At 41.4% G+C, this 14543-nt stretch overlaps 1 protein-coding gene across 1 annotated transcript in view; it reads left to right on the top strand.

Moving 5' to 3' along the window:
- Positions 1-14160, top strand: part of SYT14 (synaptotagmin 14) — a 78407-nt gene extending 64247 nt beyond the window's left edge. Inside the window, exons 5-6 of the mRNA XM_044285654.1 lie at positions 6213-6402; positions 13847-14160. Coding sequence (XP_044141589.1) covers positions 6213-6402; positions 13847-14160 — 504 coding nt within the window. The remainder of the gene's footprint in view (positions 1-6212; positions 6403-13846) is intronic.
- The last annotated feature ends 383 nt before the right edge of the window (positions 14161-14543 follow it).

The raw sequence follows: 14543 nt of genomic DNA, 5'->3' as shown, positions 1-14543 counted from the left end.
CGTGTTTGACAAAGCTGCAGCCAATTGCTGGCTGCAGTGGTGACCTGTTCCCCGTGTATCATGAAGAGAAGGTCACTACTGCGACCAATGATTGGCTGCAGCAGCGTCAAACAGTGCACAACCCCTTTAAGGAACTTTCCCCTACCCACCCAGACCTCTGCCTGTTGAATGTACTGAAACTGTGAAGCCTGCTGTGACCATTTGTTTGCCACATTAAAATAATTTTGCCCGCTCTGACCTTGACTTGTCCACTAACTATGATTCCATGATTCCTGTCTCAGCAGCCTGGTAGTTCCCCTGCAGTTGGAGTCCAGATTCCTACATAGGTGCTAAAGGGTGAAGGCCAAGGGGGCCACCTAGATACCCTTAGGAGGGTGTGGTCACAATGGTTACAGTCAAAGGCCCAGATTCAGGTAGATTTGCCCATTACTTACACCTGAGCCGCTCAGCTGAATTTCTCTGCGCTGGAGCAATTTTGCCAAATTGCCACCTGATTCAGGAATCGTTTGTTCATTTAATTTGCTCCTGTTTAAGGCAAAGCTGAGGGCGCAAGGCCGTGCAAGTTAAAGTGGGTGTGCCCCTATGTAAATGAGGAATTTTCGGCTCAGCAGAGGTTTGCTAGCATAATTTCAGGGCAAATCCTGCTCAGCTGCTTGCACTGAGCAAATAAATAGGAGCAGACTTGCGCAGGTTCTTTGCTGAATTTCATCCTGCTTTTTCCTACCCCCCCCTGAGCAAGGAAATTCAGCCCTTTTGCAAGACATGGCACCTCCCAAAGGGACCAAAATAAGGAAGGCCAACTTTGTGGCTGCAGAGATGGACATCCTGATTGCTGCACTCCAGCAGCATAAGGAAGTCCTATATGGTGCCCAGCGGGCAAACACCACCATTGCCCAAAGGAGGGCTATATATGAAGCCATTGCCCTGGACATCAATGCCCTGGGTAATGAAGTGCGTACCTGGGATGACATTTGGCCATCTTGTGCTAACTTGCCCCTGCTTTTAACAGGAGCAAGTTTGCCCAGGGAAAAAAGCTTGCACGCTTCCAGCGCAAGATGCACATCACACGCGCATGTTTCTGAATCATCGGCAGTACCTAATTTGCATATTCGCTGAGGGAATTCCATGAAGGCGCAACTTACACCCCGTGCAAAATTGCACGAAAATTGCGCAGGAACAGCTAGGCTGCGTGCGCGGGAAAATGGCCGCTTTTCAGGCTTAACTGGTTTACAGAATCAGCCGCAAATTTGCATAGGAGCAAATCAGTACTTGCGCGGCGCAAATCACACTTGTTCCCGCGCAAGTGCTTCTTGAATCTGGGCCAAAGTGTTTAATCTCAGATAACTGAGTTGAGCATCGATCCAGATGAAGTGCTGAAGGGTGGTTTACAAGCGTAGAGTAGTCATCCTATTCCAGGTGAAGCATGAAGGAAAATGGACATGGTATTTATAGACCTATTATGAAAAGACCAGGATTAGTGGAAAATAAAGTTATGCCCAGGATAACCAAAACAAGAGAGTGGGACATAATCATGAGAAATGCCATGAAAAAGCTTAGGTTGTTGACCTAAATATACAAAATATAGTTGTGTCTGTAAGAAAAAGAAAATAATATTAGTGTTTGAAATCTACCAATCACCCACATTCCTATGATGACAGACTTTTTGTGAGATATTTAGCAAACTGAAATGTGAATTTATGAGTTTTTGAGATACCAACACTGCACGAAACCTAAAGTCTGCATCTTAAGAAGGTGCTGCTCCTGCTGCAGTACAAGAGAAGCTATCATCGTGTCATTCATATTTGATCCTAGAGATTCATATAAATGATCCTAGAGGTTCTTTGAACTGGGGATGTGAGATCAAGCAGTGATCATGATCACATAACTTTTTTGGACCTTATCAATAACCTGTCCAAGAACTCTACAGACTGCATCTCCCAAACCTGAAGTAGCTAATACTAAGAGCAATAGATTGCATATTGGTAGATTTGTTTTTCCTAACATATTTGCGATTGTTCTCTTTATAGACCTAGATAAAGATGACCACAGAAGACCATTGCATTGATTACTGTAATGTAGCATACTCTGAGTCAGTACAGATGGCTCTCCCTGATCACAGTATTGGTCTGACTGAGAAGGTTATGGTGGGTTTACACGATGCGATTGTCCGGCAGATTATAGGGTATGAACGTTCTTACGAACACTCTTTCCCAATAATCTTCCTGTCTAAAGGTGCAGCCGATCACCCAATGAACGAGCAAAAAGCTTGTTCACTGGTTGAAACAGTAATTCACTCATTGTCATACTGTGGAGGTGATTGCTGCATGTAAATGCAGCGCTTCACCCCCACTGAACGAGCAGCCAGTTGTGGGTAAAGAATGCTTCCTTCCCGTTAATTGGCTGCTCTTTTGAGCATGTAAACCCGCCTTTAAAGGGTTTATACAAAGTGTAAAACATGCCCCCCAATATACAGTAGATTATACTTACCCTGCCACACGCGTTGCTTCTGATCCCCGCATGGCTGGCGCTGCATCTCCCCATTGCAAGGATCAAAACATCCAGCGATGGGGGGAGCGGTCACTAGCAGGCCGCGACGGGGACCAGCCTCCCTAGTGTCACCTGCGACACGGGTGCCAGGGTGTGTGTAAGTATAATGTATACAAGGAGCACAGGCATTTGGGGGGGGGGGTCATTATAGGGGTTGGATATCCCTTTTAAACAAGATTGATTGCTTGGAGACAGTTCCGGAGGCAGTTCATTTCACCCTATCCTTGTTTCCCCTCATCTGTCAGGGGAGAATCAGAAGCTCCCCGCACACATTAGACAAAAGTAGAATGTGTATGGCCAGATTAAAGGCTCATTTAGACTAGTAAATTATTGTCACGATTCAACCGCTAGCTATTTATGGGGGATGATAATTGTGTCGATAAAAACCATTTTCCTAACAACGCTTGCTTAGCACTTGTGAAATTGTTGATGTGAACAAGTAAATTATCGTTTGCTGTTGATGAATTGTGGTAATGTAAATGTCCATCGTGTGAGCTTTCGCCCATGGGCACGATGATTAGACCTGAACACAGTCAACAATCATCATTTAAGAGAGTACACAATCAAATATGAACAATTTGTACAGGATACTCCATGCATGTAAATTCTTATTGTGTCGGTAGGTCACATTTGTCATCAGTCGCCTAAATGATTATCTACTCATCTAAATGAGCCTTAAGTTAAAGAGCAAAGACAAGCAGTAGAATACATGGAATGACTTAAAAAATTATGTCCAGAAAACCATCCCCCCTTCCGTCCTCTGTTAATATGCGATAAATATAAGTTATTTGAAGGGTTCCTTTAAAGGTTATGGAGACCATTGCACTAATTTGATTCTTTATGCATAATTAAGCAACTTTCTAAATAGACTTCATGAAAAATGTCCTACTATTTTGCTTCTGAGTGTGTGCAAGTCCTTCACCTAGCTGCTGGTGCTGGTGAATCTGACATAAAGCCATCAGAGCGGTGCATCTTTTGTCGATGCCTCTCTTTGCTATCCCCCTCCCTTATCTCAGTGTTATAGATAACAGCAAGGGAAGAGGTAGTACATGGTGGATGTGTATGGAGAGGGGAGAGAAGAGTCTTGAAGGGCAGCTCACACAGGCTTTAGATAGGGAGGAAATCACATAGAAGACAGATTTCATGGGGAAGGGAGCAGCATCCTGGACACACAGATCAAGTACATAGTGCAGTGAGGGACACGTCTACGTGAGGAAAGTCTGAAAGTAAGAGTGTTGTGGGGAATCTTAGGGGCTTGAAAATGAAGGAGTGAATGGAAATTGCAGACTGAAGTTTAGTGCACCTTTTTTTTCTTGACCACTAATTTTTTTTTTCTTGTCAAAGGTGCCCATAGGTTTTATATACTCTTTAAATTGTACATATTATAGTGACTGTAAACAGGATTTATATTCCATATAAAACAGTAATCGTCAACAAATCTTCAATCTAATCTCTTCCTGTATTTCGCTGCCATTATGCAAAACAACAAGCTATACCGTATATTCCAAGGTAAGGGGTTGTGACAGTCAAGCAGCTCTCTAATCTGAGTGTGTAGGCAGTCGGATTTTAGTAGCCACATCAAATCAAAGCCATGCTCTGAATAATTTATGAAAAATGTTAAGGCAGATAAGCCAAGCCCCCTGTGGACAGGTTTTTCTTGTAAGCTCTGCATGTCACCGAGCTTACAATATATTGCTTTGTTTCACAGCTAAGAAACACCAACCAGATATGAGTAATAAGACACAAAATGATCAAGTCATGGAGCTACATAGGTACAGTAAGTGGTAATTAGCAAAGCCCCAAGACTACATGTACGTTCCTCACTCCATACCCTGGAAGATATTAATAATTACCCAGTATGAACCTTGAGCATTATCTAAAGTTTTTCTGCAGGATGGGAAAAGTTGACAAGTAAGTCAGTAAGAAAATAACCAGCTCCTGTGCTAATGATTGTTTGTTTCCGAGAAACCCAACTGCAGGAATTGTGATCTCAGCTGTCCAGGGTTATCATGTGCATGGAGTCCCTCTAGCACAGGCTCCGACTGAGACATCCTCTGTTCTACCTGTCTAGCAATATGGCAGGTGATAGACAAGCGTTGGTTGTTTGGAACTCCTATTTTGTGACTCATGAGTAAACATTATCCCTGCTGTATTGTTATAGGCTGTGTTCCAAAAAGTGAAGGCTTAAGGTTTGCCAAAATATATAATGATTTAAAGGAACCTTGTTTGTTACACCATTTGTAAATTCCGGGCACTGTCCTGGTACACAACCTATGTGAGACCTTTTGTGGAGTACCTAACTTCTCCAGTGGTGATCTCAGGCTGTAAAGACTGGCACAGGAGGACACAGCTACTGTAAAAGTTATCTATGACGTAACTTTATAGGCTTTGTTCTAGCAATTGAAGGACTATTATATTTCAGCGAAATACATAATGATTGTAGGCAGATTTAAAAGAACCTCATTCTTTAGACCATTTGTAAATTTGGATTCCTGGTTTGTAACACATACTTGTTTATTTCTGACCACCCATGGTCTCTGGTACTGATCTGGGACTGCAAGAAATGGCATGAAGTAGCAGGGGCAGACGTAAGTGTAACTGTACAGGAGCCCTAATATTGAAGAGACCCGGCGTCACCACCAAGAAATGACGTTTCTTCCACAGTCTTCCAGATCAGATGTAAAACACAGTGCTCCTCGTGGGTCACAATGACTAAATGCTGTATAGTGGAGAGATTATCTAGTGGGTCATCATAGAGGACCTCTATGATAGTCACTTAAAGAAGTTCTCTGGGCTTTTCTAAAAATCCCAGAATCTTCAGACCATGTGTAGGAAAGACTGTTTCCTCTGTACTTTACCCCTCCATCACGCCCCTGATGCCACCTTCTCCACTGTTCTTGGACTGGCTGCAGACTTTTCCACTTACACATTATGAAGTTAAACAGGAATACTCGGAACATATCCGCTTCAAACCTAAATGTAAGAGCCAGTTCAAGCACAGCAGAGACTACGGTATTGGGAGCACAATGGAGGGGTACAGAGGAAACTATATTTCCTCCGCAGGGTCTAAAGACCACAGGGTCAATAAAGCCCAACCCCTTTAAAGGGGTATTTCTACAAGAAGGATCATGTCTTAAAGTAATGGAAATGGAGGGAAGTTCAGGAAGTATTGGTTCTTCTAAATTTTATTTTTTTAGCACTCTGAACCAAGGTTGGTGTGTTGGTGGGTCTTATGTGACCGTAGGGTGGGAATAGTCTGTTGTGGGCACTACTGTATGGAACAGTAAGGAACATTGTCCACATCAGTAGCTTTAGGGTGAGAACTTAAATTGTCTGGGTATTATGGTGGGGTTCCTATATGAACATTTGCTGCTGCATAACGTGTTTCTGTTCTTCCACTATTGAGGCTCCTGGATGGAAGCTTGCTATTAACGTGGCTTCCAAAAGGCAGGTATTGGCTACTCTGGGGATATAAGGAAACAAGTGTTCATATGGTATGCTTGTATTAATATCCTACCCCCAACGTCTTGGATATTGGTATTCTTTGATAACCCTCTGTTGTCCTGGTGCAGAATACACACTGTTATTTCCCTTCTCAATCCCTCACATTGCATTATGTTTGTTCTGTACAAGAAGCCGCAATATGATTTTATTTGTAATTCCAGGGCTGTGATTCCCAAATGAGTATGTCAGAAGTGTCATGCACAGAGAGCACGTCCTCCTGTCAATCACTGGTCCACGGAGCAGCTCCTGAAATCCTCATCGGCCTCCTTTATAATGCCACGACTGGCAGACTCTCGGCAGAAGTGATAAAAGGCAGCCACTTCAAAAACCTGTCAGCCAGCAGACCTCCCAGTGAGTGAAATGCCTCTCTGTTTTCTCCTTCCTAATGAGTTTTACGGCTGTGGGGATCATGTTCAGCCACCGTGATTACCGCTAAAGGACCAGGATGCACGCCATATCGTCATCAAATAAAATCTCAGGTTCCTCTTTAGAAATAATTAAGTAATTTAAGTGCATAGAATCTTTATGTGCTTTCTTTTAAATATAGATATATACTGGTAAATATATAATTTTTTTCATGATAAATATATATATAAAATATCTTATTCTCGGTCCTATTCCACTTTTGTCTTCTTTGACACAATCCTATTAAACCCATGTTGTAATTTCTTTAAAGGGAATGCATCATCAGAAAATGATTGTTTAAATCAAATTTTTATGTTGCATGTATTTTTACATTCATAAAATTATTTTATTAATGAAATTATTATTTTTAACTAATTATTTAATAGATTTTTATAGAATTTTATTATTTTTAATTTCCCATGTCATGATATGTTTTAAAAATCCTAACAACCTACAGTTTTCATACAGACCGCGAAGCCTACAACTTCTCAGTTTATACAAATCACTTTGCAGCAGTCATCTCATTTTCATCACAGGCAGGATTGCAATGCTAGATATCACCTATATGTAGGTAACACAAAATGCACCATTCAAAATAGGTGATATCACAGCTTATCTGCTCCCTCCTGACCTCTGCACAGATCACAGAACATGACTAGAAAACTTTCCCATAGAAGACAGTGAGGTCCCCTTCTGTCCATGGTGTCTATGTCCTATGGTGGCTGCTGTAAAGCATATCTCAGAATGCTGTTAACAACAGCTCAGACAAGATGGCCGCACCCATAATCAAGTTCAGGAAATAGAATAAAAAAAATCTACAATAATAAAAAAAATAAAAAAAATTGAAAATAGGGATATATGTTACTATCTAGTTTTAACAGGCAGAAAAAATTATATGTGACACTTTCCCTTTAGGCCTCTTTCAGACGGGCGTTGCGGGAAAATGTGCGGGTGCGTTGCGGGAACACCCGCGATTTTTCCAAGCGAGTTCGGGTCTGGGATCGGTGTTCTGTAGATTGTATTATTTTCCCTTATAACATGGTTATAAGGGAAAATAATAGCATTCTGAATATAGAATGCATAGAACAATAGCGCTGGAGGGGTTAAAAAAAATAAAAAAAATTTAACTCACCTTAGTCCACTTGATCGCGCTGCCCGGCATCTCGTCTGTCTCCTTTGCTGAACAGGACCTGTGGTGACGTTACTCCGGTCATCACATGTTCCATCACATGATCTTTTACCATGGTGATTGATCATGTGATGGATCATGTGATGACCATAGTGACGTCACCACAGGTCCTGTTCCTGCAATGAATGCTCACCACAGGTCCTGTTCCTGCAATGAATGCTTACCACAGGTCCTGTTCAGCAAAGGAGACAGAAGAGATGTCGGGCTACGCGATCAAGTGGACTAAGGTGAGTTAAATTTTTATTTTTTTTTCAACCCCTCCAGTGCTATTTTACTATGCATTCTGTATTCAGAATGCTATTATTTTCCCTTATAACCATGTTATAAGGGAAAATAATAATGATCGGGTCTCCATCCCGATCGTCTCCTAGCAACCGTGCGTGAAAATCGCACCGCATCCGCACTTGCTTGCGGATGCTTGCGATTTTCACACAACCGCATTCACTTCTATGGGGCATGCGTTGCGTGAAAAACGCACAAAGATGAGCATGCTGCGATTTTCATGCAACGCACAAATGATGCGTGAAAATCACCGCTCATGTGAACAGCGCCATAGAAATGAATGGGTCGGTATTCAGTGCGGGTGCAATGCGTTCAACTCACGCATCGCATCCGTGCGGAATACTCGCCCGTGTGAAAGGGGCCTTAGGGTACCATTTTTCCCCTGTAAACTGTGCAGTATCTTTGATCTCGCACTGCTTTTTATCATATAAATATGTGAGCATTGCATCTGTGATCCATTTTTTTTATATAAAAATTTGTGAAAATCAGTGCTTTTTATGAAATTATAAAAAAATCTATTTGCCCGTTTTGTTTTTTTTTTCTTTTTTTCGAGAAAGCTAGTTTGCAAACTTGTTTAATTATGTAGCAATACAGAAATTTAGGCAGATTAGTTATTCAGGACCCTGGGAATGGTGGTCACAGTTGCCAAGCTTCAGCATGTTATAGAGCCAAGCCTGTTAGGTTCACCCAGATAGGTGCCTGTCCACATTAGGGTATCAGTAAACATGCCAGTTCAGCATGGTTTTGTTGCGTCGTTTTGCTGCAGTTTTTGAAATAGCACTGCAAAAAGGCCAAAACCACAAAAAAGTTGAAGCTCCCGTAAATAAAATAAAAAATTTATGTTTAAATCCATAAAGATTACCTTAAAGTTGGCATGCAAAATGATGTTACATCTCAGTGGTTCACATTAGCCAACATTAGCACGGCTAAATCTTCTTGACCTGTTGTCCGTGCAGCCCATGGTGTGCAGCACAGTGTATGATCATAGTGTTGGGTATATTTTGATGTAATTTATAAATTAGGATTTTCCCAACATGCAGCATGTTTCTCATATTGCATCAAAGTACCCTAGAGGGTTGCCATATTGAATTACCTATTTTTCTTAAAGGAGTTCTTAGGGCTTTTAATATTGATGACCTATCCTCAAGAAAGATAGAAAAAAGAAGGACAGCACACCTAGTTTGTGCAACGATGGGTGCGCGTCTCCAGGGGGAGTGGTAAGCTTCCCCAGGTTGATCAGATGATCCGCATATGAGTAGAAAAAAAAAGGATGGAGACAACACGTCCTGTTGGAAATTTATTCCAGGTGCAACGTTTCGGCTATAGAGTCTTTATCAAGCATTTATGCTTGATAAAGGCTCTATAGCCGAAACGTTGCATCTGGAATAAATTTCCAACAGGACGTGTTGTCTCCATCCTTTTTCTACTTATTTTACTATCCTCAGGATAGGTCATCAATATCAGATTGCCATGAGTCCGACACCCCCGCTGATCAGCTGTATGAAGATAAGGCGTGCACAGTGTGCACGTGCCCTCTCCTGTCTCTCTTCCTGCTTGCTTCTGCTATGTCTATGGGAAAGCAGCAGCGAGCAAGAAGAGAGATGGGAGACGGCACGTGCACACGCCAGCTGATCGTTGGGGGTGCCGAGTGTTGTAGCCCCGCCGATCTGATATTGATGTCATCAATATTAAAAGCCTGGAGAACCCCTTTAACAAAGAGTAGCTGTCAGCATAATATCAAAAAAGTTATACTTACCTATCCGAGGCCCATTTGGTCTTGTTCCACCCCCCACCCCCACTAAAAAATCTGAAACTTAAGAGGAATCTGTCATCTCTAAAACACCCCCAAACTAGAGTAAATATTGAATAGTGTAAATGGTGCTGAGTCCAGCTATGTCCTTTTTATCTTCCTACTCATATGCATTCAGATGCTGTGCTCCAACAAACCAGCAGGGAAATGCATTGAGAGGACTCCTCTTTGAGTCCTCCCCATAATGTACATGAGCCCAGGAGTCCTCTCAATACATTTTACTGCTGGTTTGTGGGAGCACAGAGTTGGAATGTAAGTGAGTTTAAAGATAAAAATTACATAATTGACTGTGTCATTGACTTTATACACCACTTGCTCTAGTTTGGGAGTGGTTTGGAGCTGACAGATTCCCTTTACATTTGCAAAACCCCCTAAAACTAAGCTCCAGAGATTCTGGAATCCTTTGTTTATCACCCTAGTGATCCCCATACATACGTATACACATTTTACTGTGGCATCAGAAGTAGCTCTGTAAATATATAGGTGTGGATACTCAATGTTATAGCTCTTTGTTGACATTAGATAAAAGTTGGCCAAAGTGCCTAATTTCTGAAGACTTTTCGCTCCACAATTATTCATTCCCAATGGCTGATGGTCTTCTAACAAAGTCAAGGTCATACAGTTAGTATATTTCTTTTTGACACGTTCATCAGAAGCTGTTCTATGTTCATGGTTATGTCACCCAATGATGAACAACCTTTGATGAGATCTGAATGCCCACTTTCACTGAGTCAGTAATATCAGTAGAGTGCTATAGGTGGTAGCCATCTTTCATGTGTTCTCCTACCAATGTTTCTTCTCTGGCACCACCACCTCTCATGTAATGTCTATGGACCCCTGTTTTTGTTTGTCTACACCCAAACTGATCCAGTCAGGATAATGTTTAACACCTTATGTATGTTATAGAACAGTGATGGCTAACCTTGGCACTCCAGCTGTGGTAAAACTACAACTCCCAAGATGCCCCCCTTGCTTGGCTGCTCTCAGAACTCTGTAGAAATAAATGGAGCATGCTGGGAGTCATAGTTTCACCACAGCTGGAGTTCCATTGCTGGTGCTGATTCACTCTCTTTGATTATTTCCCTAAAACATCCTTCTACTTCTGTTTTGTTCCACTTCAAGTTACAAAAATGTGTTCCTGTATACTCTTTCAACACCATGGGAGTCATGTCAGGGAAATGCATGACTTCTGGTACTGAAATGGTTGCTCTTTAACCTTTAACCCTCTCTCACCCAACTATTGTCATTATTTCTTTTTCTGCTCTCCACCCTCTGTTGTCAGATGGACTGTTCTGTTGTCTAAAACACTTGATAGGTGGACAGGTTTATATAATTCGAGGTGAGTTCCGTAGGAGCTAGCTTGGATGTTGTCTTTCTCATGCAGAGGAGAACTTGCAGTAAAGCTGTCCACCATATTGTTTTGTTTCGTATCTCTTATCTGTGGTTCATAAGATGGGATTGTAAATGGAACTGATCTCTGCTGATGGATGATGACTTGCAAATGCATAGAGCAAACAAATCTAAAATTTAACACTGCATTGTAATGCTAGCCATTCACTGGTCCTAATGATGGATCATTGCTTGTATGGCCAGATCTTATAAGATCTGGCCAGCAAGTTCCTCAAAAGAATTTTTGTAGGATCTGATTATACTTGCTCTTACTCAGTAGTCAGAAAATAATTGCATGAACGGTCCTTTAGAAACAGATCTACAATACTAATTTTGCAATCCTTTTGCAAGACCACCTAAAGCATTGGTACGTGTCTACAGCTGTCTTCAAAATAGTTATTGACTAAAGATCCCCCTACACATTACAATGTTGACATCTAACGGATGTAGATTGATGGTTGAACAACCGTTGAATGGACAATTATCTAGTAAACAATCGTTTCACCAGTGCAGCCATACACACCTACATACATAAGTTCATATTGCCCGTAACAATCATCCAAGCTGTTCCTACATGTTCATTGACACCGAGTGAAGGCAGAACAATCAGTATGAAAAATGTAAACATAGTCAACTTCTTTCCAGACTTTGATGGTTTGTCATAGGCCGTTTGACCATGATTGTTCACAATCGTTTGGTTGAAATGATCACATTTGATCAACCTTAGACTAATCTACAGCACTGGGCAAAAGCTTTAGCTAAGTGTAGGGAAAATGCTGCAAAAATGGAAGTGCTAATGGCTTTTTTTTTATCAATTAGCAAAATGCAAAGTATATGAACAAAAAACAAATGTAAATCCATTCAATATTTTGTGTGACCAGCCTTTGCCTTCAAAACAGCGTCAGTTCTTCTAGGTACACATGCCCACAGTTTTTGAAGGAACTTGGCAGTGAGGTTGTTCCAAACATCTTGGAGAACTAACCACAGATCTTCTGTGCATCTACCATAGGCTTGCTCAAATCCTTCTGTTTCTTCATGTAAGACAAACTAGATGATGTTGAGATCAGGGCTCTGTGGGAGCCATACTATCACTTCCAGGACTCCCTGTTCTTCTTTATGCTGAAGAGTTTTTAATGACATTGGGTGTATGTTTGGAGTCGTTGTCCTGCTCGATTTAAATTTTAACTGTTAACACTTCTATTATTGAAAGCATTTTTTACTTTGCAGCATTTTCCACACCTGCCTTTTTGCACAGCATTGTAAATAGACAAGGGCCAGCCAACAAGCTGCAACTTTTTCTTCTTGGACCAGTTATACGCATGCAAAGACAACAAAGAACACAATTCTATGACCAGTCGAAGCCTTCAGCGCTGACCTGTCTGTAATATATTGCTCTATATCGGGGATAAGCAACCTCCGGCACTCTAGCTGTTCTGAAACTACAACTCCCAAAATCCTCCTTTCACTTTTATGGAAGTTACAATAACAACCGTTTAAGTGTGCATGCTGGGAGTTGTAGTTTCACATCAGCTGGAGTGCTGAAAGTTGCTGATCCCTAGTCTATATTATTGTTGCCTAGAAAGCGGTTTATACAATTGAAATTACATTAGTAGATATACTGTGAAGCCCATGTTGGGGCTCATAAGTGTAATTTTGAATATTGGTCCAGGCTATTCAGAAAATAAACCAGAACCAGTAACTTTTTGGATGCGGTGCCCATTTTAACTCTGTATCATGTTCCCAACACATAATATACGTCATATGTCTGTCTACAAATAATAATCCTGAAGCCTGTATTGTGTAGTGGCATTTTGCATAATGCTGCTTTCAAGAAGAGAGAACACAATGGAGTTAATGCCCGTCATTTTTCATATTTTTTTCTTTTCGTTAATGGTTTTGTGCTGTTTGCCACCAAAATGACCGGATTTTTCAAATGCGGCACATGAAACTATTATGCTGAAATTTTCCCTCCGTCTGTCGAATAATTTTAGTACATTATCCACACTCAGATTGGAGACAAATATAGCAAAATTGCAGTCTGGATGCATTCAAGTGATGCTTGGCTCCTCGATCTGACGGTCTTAACTCAATCAGAACCGAAAAGGGCCAGCAATGCAGTGCAGTGTACTAGGTGGAAGACTCCTCCTGTTACGGAGGGGTTAATGCCCAGATCTGCGGTGCTAAACCGCATCCATGCAGAGTGTTCCTAGTCAGTTCCCATATTTGGCATCACATTCTCAGCTCTTCTGATGTCACCATTGCACTTCTGCTCCTTAACCTCCCCCCCACCTTCCTCCATCAATTGTTCTCATTCCCTCTGTCGATGTCTTTTTATTCTCCAAAAAACTCAGTGGTATGCTTCAAGTGTTGTGGCTAGACGAAGCTTGCTCAGGTGTTAGCAATGCTATATTATTTGGCTTAGTGCAACTATTAAGAATGCAAGAGGATTATGCGGTATACCATATATGCAAATGCAATAGTCTGAATCATTCTGAGCCAAGACTAATATTTGATTTTTTTGGGGCATTAAATATTTAACACTTGGATTATCCTATTGACATTCTTTCTTAAATCATATTCTAGAGCTGAATAGAAATTGCATTTGATTCGGGTGACTGGTATACTCCATATCCTTCTACTACATTAATGCGTTGACCAATAATGTTCCCTGTTAGCAGCATGACCACGATGATTCTTAACCATCTCATTCATTTTTGTAGATACCTATGTAAAGTTAACTCTACTGAACTCCATGGGTCAGGAAATGTCAAAATGTAAGACGTCCATCCGACGAGGTCAGCCGAACCCCCTGTACAAGGAAACCTTCATTTTCCAAGTGGCTCTCTTTCAACTGTCTGATGTGACTCTCATATTGTCCGTGTATAACAAGCGCAGCATGAAGCGCAAGGAGATGATAGGCTGGATATCCTTAGGTCTGAACAGCTCGGGCGATGAAGAGCTTAATCATTGGACTGAAATGAAAGAGTCAAAAGGACAGCAAGTATGTAGATGGCATACGCTGCTGGAATCGTAATTGCCATCGCTAGGTCTCTCGTGACTCAAGAGAGCTCATCTGCTCTTTGAAAGGACAGGATGTAATTTAGCCACCTGCATAAGATTGCTCCTTGCAGGTAATGGCTTTGACATGCCGTGGAAAGCTCAGTACACACCAGAGATGAGGTTTCGTGCCACAGTGTGTATGCCTGTGCATCTGAGCGGAGAAGGGCACAGGACAGGAGCAACGTCAGGCTGGATTTCTAGATTATATTCCAATCACTTCTTAGGTGCTTTTCTTATTTTGTCTTGATTAAACTGTTTTGTATATTGTTCTCACCAATGAACTGGTCATTATTGGCTTGATTGTAAAGGAGAGTAGGGTAAGACCCTTGTTTCAGTCTTATTTCTTTCATCAAAACT

This window comes from Bufo gargarizans, chromosome 3 (genome assembly GCF_014858855.1).
Source record: "Bufo gargarizans isolate SCDJY-AF-19 chromosome 3, ASM1485885v1, whole genome shotgun sequence".
Taxonomy (NCBI): Eukaryota; Metazoa; Chordata; class Amphibia; order Anura; family Bufonidae; genus Bufo; species Bufo gargarizans.
The sequence above is the reverse complement of the archived record's forward strand: the minus strand, read 5'-3'. Positions and strand labels throughout refer to the sequence as shown.